This window comes from Ptychodera flava, chromosome 16 (genome assembly GCF_041260155.1).
Source record: "Ptychodera flava strain L36383 chromosome 16, AS_Pfla_20210202, whole genome shotgun sequence".
NCBI classification, from domain to species: Eukaryota; Metazoa; Hemichordata; class Enteropneusta; family Ptychoderidae; genus Ptychodera; species Ptychodera flava.
This window is the reverse complement of record NC_091943.1, coordinates 848706-857677: the sequence shown is the minus strand read 5'-3', so window position 1 is coordinate 857677 and position 8972 is coordinate 848706. Positions and strand designations below refer to the sequence as shown.

The 8972-nt window shown below is 38.2% G+C and overlaps 1 protein-coding gene across 2 annotated transcripts; it reads left to right on the top strand.

Moving 5' to 3' along the window:
- Window positions 1–74: 74 nt before the first annotated feature.
- LOC139152456 (microtubule nucleation factor SSNA1-like) lies at window positions 75–8239 on the top strand. Of its 2 annotated transcripts, XM_070725573.1 has the most exons (4): window positions 75–421; window positions 1889–2088; window positions 3866–3986; window positions 5914–8239. In XM_070725573.1, the coding sequence occupies exons 1-3, from the start codon at window positions 370–372 to the stop codon at window positions 3962–3964; spliced, it is 351 nt and encodes a 116-aa protein (XP_070581674.1). In that variant the 5' UTR covers window positions 75–369; the 3' UTR covers window positions 3965–3986; window positions 5914–8239. The 2 variants fall into 2 exon arrangements, with proteins under 2 accessions (XP_070581674.1, XP_070581672.1); XM_070725571.1 differs by lacking the exon at window positions 3866–3986 and having other exon boundaries at window positions 207–421.
- Window positions 8240–8972: the final 733 nt, after the last annotated feature.

Genomic DNA, 8972 nt, shown 5'->3' with positions numbered 1-8972 from the left:
ATTTTGACCCGCTAACTTTCTAACAATTCTGTATTTACGCTGAAACATAGAAATAAACTGTTTATGGTAAAAATAAATGGTCATGGAATTTGGATGTATTGGGAGGATTAAACAGCAAACTCATGGTCCCCTCGTGCGGTAATAATTGTTCGTAGTGAGCGAGCAATCCAAATTTGCGAACTACAGTACAGTTAGAGGTTCTTTCTGCTAACCAACAAGTGGTGACGTTGTACACACAGCAACAACAAATCGTTGAAGTTTGATTTTGATGCACAGAGCTGGCTGTCGGACGAAACTACCAGTTCTTCAAAGCAGTCAGAACTGCCTGAAAATTCGTGTTAGAAATACGCTGATTAGCGTCTCGTCATAATGACTCACCAAGGAGCAGCTCTCCAAAGTTACAATAACGAATTAGTCAAATGTAAGTTAAGTTTTCCCGTTTTCCACGTTTGAAACATATTGAAATCGAAGCAAGCGACTGCAAAAACGACCACTGTCTCGCGAATCACGCTCCAGTATTTATCATGTTAATGTTGAAGCTAGGACTCGTTAGATGTAGAATGTTTGTCAGTGTAACCCTTTACATGTAAAGGAAGGTCCTCAAAATGAAAGTACCAGAAAACCTCCTATTTAAAGTCATCAAGTCAAAGTTGAGTCTCCATTGCTTATCCAGGCATGCCCGGACGTGTTTACAATTACAGTTCCACCAAAGTTCAAAACGAAGAGAGTTACTTGTGAGAAAGGAGCCTGACGCCAGAGAAGGGTCACTTTTCTGTTTGCTGCTAATTCATACTGTGTTGAATTTGCACCCCTAAAAACACTGTTTCGTTTCAGAGAGAGAGAGAGAGAGAGAGAGAGAGAGAGAGAGAGAGAGAGAGGGTGGGGGCGGGGGCTGCCATCACTTTGTCTCCGACCTAGCTGCAAAATTGTAGCTCTACGGTGAGGCGGTCGGTGAGTTTTGGTTTTTGCGACATCGCTCACCAGTAGAGCTACAATGCCGAAGGCCCTGTAGCATACAAAATAAGCGCGCCTCACATGGCGCGGCATTTTCATGTAAAATCCCACATATTTACTGCATTTGGTCGTACCGATTTATCACTACTGAAGACTTAACACTATACTACACTAACCTTGTCGTTTATGGGGTTTGGTATTAGCACAGACACGTCGATCGCATTCGATAAACATTGAGCGTGTTTCTGGGAGCCTCCATTACCGGAAGTTGGTAATGGCGGCTCCAAGAAATGTTTTTGGAACGCGATCGACGTATTTGAACAAATACCAAACCCCATACACGACAAGTTTAGTGTAGTATAGTGTTTAATCTTCAGTAGTGATAAATCAGTATGACCAAATGCAGTAAATATATGGGATTTTACATCAAAATGCCGTGCCATGTGCAGCGTGCTTATTTTGTATGCTTCAGGGCCTTCGGCATTGTAGCTCTACTGGTGAGCGAGGTCGCAAAAACCAAAACTCACCGACCGCCTCACCGTAGAGCTACAATTTTGCAGCTACCCTCATTCCTTGCTCTAGAGACAACATTTTTTTTACAAGCAAAAAATTCAAAAATACAAAAAATGACAAACTGCCTGGTATGGATGATAATACATATAGATCTATCAGACTCTGACTGTTTCTCAGCTGCATTATTCCATACCAAAATATTCTGCAGGGTTCATTTTGGACGAAGTTTGTTATCCCTGTAGGAAAGGCTGTTCTCCTCTGATAATCCTGTAGGATTGCAGATATTTATGTTTTATTTTGATCTGTTTGTTTGAAACATCTAAACTGTACTTTGTTTAATAAACTGAAGGGGAGGCATAAGTGTTTTTGCTAATGCCGATGGTAAATGTGGCTTTCTTGCTGTGTATCTTGCTTTGGCCAGGTATTGAAGATTTATGCACAAAGAGAGACGAACTCCACAAACAGATTCTCAATGAGGAGGAAGAGAAACAGAAAATCCAGAACGATCTCAGAATTCTATCAGAGAGACTTGCCAAAGTGAATGAAAGTCTCGCAAAGAAGATTGCTGCCAGAAACGAATACGACAAAACTATTGCTGAAACAGAGGCAGCGTATATGAAGGTACATGTAATGCTAGGTTATCTGCTTTCATCATTTGTAATAGACAGAAGATAGAGCTGTGCCATCATAATTATGGCTTTTAGAGCATACATGTCTACACAGAATTCCCTTGTGATATTAGAGGTCCTTCGGTTATGAAAATGAATTGAAAAGTGTACATTATTAACAAATTTGTGCACAGTATAAAAGAAAATTATTAAGCAATGATATTTTTGCAGATGACCCAAATCCTGACTGAATAGCACTTGATTTCAATTGTTAAAGCTATATTAGGAAGATTGTCACTAAAAATAACACAGCACATTTGCAGTGTTCTTCACAAAACATGTCAAACAAAATATGCAGATAGTGTAATCTATTTAAATACATTCTGGCATTGTTCTTCTGAACTGTATTGGCTGAACTGCAGGTGCAGGGTAGTGCATTTCAGTCACAAAGTTGGAACGAGCCTGGTATTTGTGGTAGACTAACTAGAGTTACATGTAGAATGTCTACGTCAATAATTCTCATGCTGACATGTAAAAGAGACCTTGAACATTCCTTTGCAAGTTTTGTTCTTTAACAAGAAATGCTGATTCAGCTTGTGGAAGGCTAAACTTACAAGATGTACAAACACTTCATCATAACGTCTAATCTCTATAACATGTCATACAATATTTGTTAATATTATTTTTCTATTTTTATCCACATTATTATATTATGTGATTATTGACTGTCTGACTTGCACTGATTGCACACATACTGTTACATGTAATATCTATCTGTCATTGGCAAGGGTCCTCCTTTCCTGTTGTCATTGAGTTGTTGTAGCTGTACCAAGATATTGAATAATCAATGTTTCTGTAGTGTTGACCTTTTGATAGAAAAACTAAGTTCAAATGTATTTCCGTGTCTGTACTCATTATGTGTGATTTTAGCTTGCTTGAACCTTTTACCTACATTTGCATTCCCTTCAAAGTATGCATCAAACCTGAAACAGTGCAGGTTATGAGGTCTGGCTGGAGCCCAGTCTTGAAGACAGGATATTGTTACCGCATTGCATGCTTCAATTCATGATTTGATTAGATAATAGTGAAATTACAAATTCTGTGAGAGGGCAGCGCTTTTACAATGTAAATGAACAGTCAGTCTGTGCATATGTAGCGTGTTGTATTATTATTGGTTTTTGACTCACCTTTGTGTAAACATAGGAAATATTTAACTGAACAAAACAGTGTGGAACCATAGACCTCCAGAAAGCCATTGTCTATGCTGGAACTGCAATCAGTTTAGGTCTCAGACAGTTTGCTAATGCTTGATGACAGCAACAATGCTGATCCGACAGATGGAAATAGGAGGGGAGGGGAACCTGTAATTTCATTGGCTAACTTCCCATGTCTTTACCGCTGATGATGCACGGTGTACAGTTCTATTCTAAGTGTAGGTTGTGGGTCTGAAAGGTAATATTAGGTGCTTATTTACAATAGCCACAATCATTCCATGTTCTCTGTCTAAAGGATAGGTACTGGATCAGTGTGTCCTGTGACTCATAACATTTTCTAAACTCACTGAGTCAGTTTTGGGATTACTTAAAATTTCTTTGTGTCAGCCCTACATCAGCACTATACATACTCTGGGCAATCATTATTTTGTTTTGAATTGGATAGAGAACCCTTGCCAGTGCTTGTTATCATGTTTTGTGTGTATTACATCACTACAAAGTGTGTAACTCTGTTGTAGTGTGTATTATGTCACCACTAATCGTGTATGGATGTTTTGTCTCTGATTCCCCTAACAGATAATCGAGAGTTCACAAACCTTACTGAACGTTTTACAACGAGAATCATCAGTTTTAAAAGACAAGGGTGTTCCAGCATTCAGCAACCTACCAATATAAACAAATATCATCAATAGTGTGTGTTAGTAAACACTCTTTATGCACACATCAATGTTGCAGCACGTGTGCAGCACATCCTCATGCTACGAACACAGTACAGATTCCATGATTTAACCCTTCACCAAAATGGTTTGGCCCAGTTGTATTGTTATTACTGGTGAAGTTGGAATGCTTCACAGAAAACTAGGGATGGAAAGCTTGACCCTTTTATTACTATGACACGTCCTGGCACCTCATTATTTTCTGTAATATCATAAAACATATGTACAGTGACATTGCTTGCAATTTCAGTCATGGGTGACCATGTAATTGTAGAAGACTTTGCTCTGTACTATTGCAGTGTTCTACATAGCTTGGAAAAATTGAGGATGACCAATTTACATAACATTGCATAATTTGCATATCCTTTTGTTTGGAAAAATCCCAAAATGTGTTCTTTTGTATGGATATTATTATATGAACAGATTTTTTGGAAAAGCAGGTGGTCCGCTCCTCAAAATCCAATAGTTGAGAATCTGTATTATTTTGTAAGTACATAAGGATGTGCTGCAAAGTAACTTAAGCTGTACTGTGCTTGTTGTATCTGTAACCTCACATGTATCCTGTTGTCTCTGTGTATTAACATTTGTTTCCTGTCACGTGCAATATTCCACCATCACACATTTCTTCCACAGGTTAGTAGACATCCATTACCTCAGGCATGGTGGATCTGGCATGAACCCAGCATGCGTACACTCTGTGTGTATGGATTTCCAATGAGTCAACACCAACATCTGTACTTTGTGAAACACTTTGAAATGATAGGCTGATGCCCCTCTTTAAAAATTTCACCACCATGGTTTGTCCCAAATCCATTGTTTTCTATGGTAAAGTTGGACCTGTATACAGGGAACTGGGGGTGAAAGGGTTAAAAGTAAATTAAAGTTTGCCCAGTCCATGTCCTGAAATGTAATGTTGTGTAGTGAGTCTCTTTTTACCAACTACCATGAAATCAAAGCGGATATTGGCTTACCCATATCCAATGAAGTAGCAGAAACATTTGCTTTCAAGACTAATGCCTAATTAGCCCTGCATTACTTGTACAGTGAAATTTCATCAGGAGATTCACAAAGTTGATCAAGCTGAATACACAAAATCATGCAGAGGTGATGTGTCTGTTTTAAACCAGATAGCATATATTGTTTAGTGAAACAATTTTGTCTGTCTACTTGAAGTGCGTAGACATTTTAATGTTTACAATTTGTACTATGTGCAAACGATGATGATGGTGAAAGCTTTCTGGGTTGTGATCATGAACAACATTCTGTTTTGTCTTCTTGGAAGTATTAAGTCTAACATAAGTAGGCCAATCACCACTTTGTAGTAGCTGATATGTCAACAAAACAAATTACATCATGATGGCGTCATTATTGGTCACATTGACTTTGCAGATAGACATATGTTGTGTAGACACTTGGAAATCCACATACATTCATTTAGAGCATGTAGATTGTAAATTGCCATTGTTGTCGCTGATGGTCTGTGTTGCTGCAAAGTCTCTTTGTCATCTTACAGTTGGAGCTCAACTATTTCTTGACTGCCAGTTCCGAACAACTGTCATCTAGTCGTTGATGGTATCAGAACTGGACAGACAGGACTCAAAAGAGAAAGCATTTCATTCTTTGTTTACATGTAGTCCAGTCAAGTGCATGGTAGAACCATACTAATGATAGAATCTGTACTAAAATAGCCGTACGAATCGCTTGTAAAAGAAGCCTTCTTGCATGCTGTAAGTTAGCTAAGCAGCTCTAGTTATGACACCCCAGCCAGCTGTAGATGAACACTTTTGAATGAGACTTTGCAATGACACAAGTACCCTGTATCAGTCATAACTTTGGCAGGTAATTTGGAAATCTACTGCAGGTATCATGACACAATTTTTATTTTTTTTCCCCCTGTCTCTGTCACAGATTTTAGAGAGCTCACAGACCTTACTGAATGTATTAAAACGTGAAGCCATGGTGATTGAGAAGACCCAGCCACCACAAGCCTCCAGTTCTACAACATTAACAAAATCTCGAGAGCAGATGACCTGAATATGAGTCCAAAAATAGCTCTAGACTTTTCCATCCCCCCCCCCCCAACTTCAATCTGCAATATGCAAACAATCTAAAGATTTCTAAGAGTTCAATGTCTGTGATACCTTTGATGTGTAAATAGAGACACATTTGTACATAGCGATGTGAATTTAATGTTATATGTTGAAGAGAACCAGAGGTGTGGTGCATTGCAGTGTACACATGACTACATGTATGGGCTCTGCCTTAGTAACTTGTGAACTATTACATTTTCACCCTGGACAAGTTTTGACCCAGTATCACAACACAATTAAGCAATGCATACTGTGTTATACCTGACCCTCTTTTGTTGCTTGTTTGCCTTAGTTACATCGTTTCATATTTTGGCTTACTATGATATGGCATAATTAGTCCCCACGGACACCGTCCGGGGGGACTTATAGGTTTGGTCATGTCCGTGCGTGCGTCCGTGCGTGCGTCCGTCCGTCCGTCCGTGCGTCCGTCCGTTCACGCAGATATCTCAGAGATGCAAGGAGCGATTTCATTCAAACTTGGTACAGGGATTACTTCATATGTCATACAGATGCACGTCGATTTGTTTTGTGATACGATCCAATATGGCCGCCAGGCGGCCATTTTTTTACGATATTTTCATGTACAGAGCCATAACTCAGACATGTTTCAACCGATTTTATTCAAAGTTGGTACAAGGACATTGACCAATGTCATAGATATGCATGTCGATTTGTTTTGTGATACGATCCAATATGGCCGCCAGGCGGCCATTTTATTACAATTTTTCCATGTACAGAGCCATAACTCAGACATGTTTCAACCGATTTTATTCAAAGTTGGTACAAGGACATTGACCAATGTCATAGATATGCAAGTCTATTTGTTTTGTGATACGATCCAATATGGCCGCCAGGCGGCCATTTTATTATGATTTTTTCATGTACAGAGCCATAACTCAGACATGTTTCAACCGATTTTATTCAAAGTTGGTACAAGGACATTGACCAATGTCATAGATATGCAAGTCAATTTGTTTTGTGATACGATCCAATATGGTCGCCTGGCGGCCATTTTATTCGATTTTTTCATGTACAGAGCCATAACTCAGACATGTTTCAACCGATTTTATTCAAAGTTGGTACAAGGACATTGACCAATGTCATAGATATGCATGTCAATTTGTTTTGTGATACGATCCAATATGGCCGCCAGGCGGCCATTTTATTACGATTTTTTCATGTACAGAGCCATAACTCAGACATGTTTCAACCAATTTTATTCAAAGTTGGTACAAGGACATTGACCAATGTCATAGATATGCTTGTTGATTTGTTTTGTGATACAATCCAATATGGCCGCCAGGCGGCCATTTAATTACAATTTTTTCATGTATAGAGCCAAAACTCAGGCATATCTCAACCGATTTTATTCCAAGTTGGTACAAGGACATTGACCTATGTCATACATATGTACGTCTATTTGGTTTGTGATACGATCCAATATGGCCGCTAGGCAGCCATTTTATTACGATGTTTTCATGTACAGAGCCATAATACTCAGACATGTATCAAGCGAATTTATTCAAAGTTGGTACAAGGAGATTGACTACTGTCATACATATGCATGTCAATTTGTTATGTGATACGATCCAATATGGCTGCCGTGCGGCCATTTTATTACGATTTTTCATGTACAGAGCCATAATACTCAGGCATATCTCAAACGATTTTATTCAAAGTTGGTACAAGGACATTAACCTATGTCATACATATGTAGGTCTTCTTGTATGTAGGTCATTCTTGGCCATTGAGCGCTATCTGTATCAAAGTATTTTTATCACAGACCTAATTAATGAAGAGGACTCTATCCTCTCTGAGGACATGTAATCAAAGTACCCATTAACAAGTGGGGACTGTGTCATCAACGATGACTTGGCATAATTTACAGAACTTTTGTACATGTCTTTACTTCTTTGCAGTCCCCTTTTGTGAAAACAATTCACATACACACACCCATGTAATCTTTTATAATCTGGAAAAGAGTCATATGATTTCAAAAGGACATATTATATTTAAAATCCTGTATATATTTCATGATTTTTTGTGAAAGAAACTTTTTGAGACCACTGTTACTATGGTTTTCTGTTTAATGATGTCCGTCTACTTAACATTTTGTTGTCAATAAAATTTACCAGTCAACAAGAGTTGCCTCAGGAGGTATTATGAGAGTGAGTTTTTTTGGTACATGTGTTGTATGTGTTATGGTTGTGTGAAATGGATCTCAATCCTTTACTAACATTAATTCTTGAAACCACCCTGGCATGGCAGTATTTAATGAAATACTCCCAAGATGTATTAATGACTACTGTTTGAATAATACTCATTGTTAATGGACAATATTCACAGATAGTGCAACTAACATAAAATAAATATGAAAGGCCAAATGTACTGCCATATTGTTCATGCTTCAATAGTCTGATGTATGTGTAGGGAAACAATGAGAAACAATTTTCACAAAGGTACAAACTTATTTTGTTGACCTACTCACTCTATTTTACCTGTAAACAAGTCCACACTTACAATTGGTAACGATGGGTTTGGGTGAAACCATGATGATGAAAAGGTTAAGGTCATACACATCACAAAATGTGCTCATCTACACAGCAAAATTGTACAATTTTATTCAATAATTTTTCATAATTCTAAGGAGAATTGAAAACTTACAATATAAGTAGAGTGTATGACTGTAGATTTTTAGGCTAACGCAGATTCTCCAGCGATGATCAGTTTATTTGCATTTTGCATTATCTTAACCAATAGGGCATGGGATGAATTATGAAGGTAGTGGACTCGACTGCAATTTCAATGGGCAAAGGTATGTCAAAAACTATGTGAGAAGGTATTTCATGCAAAACATGAATTAGAAAATGAAATGGT

Bases quoted from the DNA above. Each gene is read 5' to 3' on its own strand.
- LOC139152456 (XM_070725571.1), top strand. From the start codon at position 370: ATGACTCACCAAGGAGCAGCTCTCCAAAGTTACAATAACGAATTAGTC. The intron at 422-1,888 runs GTAAGTTAAGTT...TGCTTTGGCCAG, and splicing joins CAATAACGAATTAGTCAAAT to GTATTGAAGATTTATGCACA. The intron at 2,089-5,913 runs GTACATGTAATG...TCTCTGTCACAG, and splicing joins CAGAGGCAGCGTATATGAAG to ATTTTAGAGAGCTCACAGAC.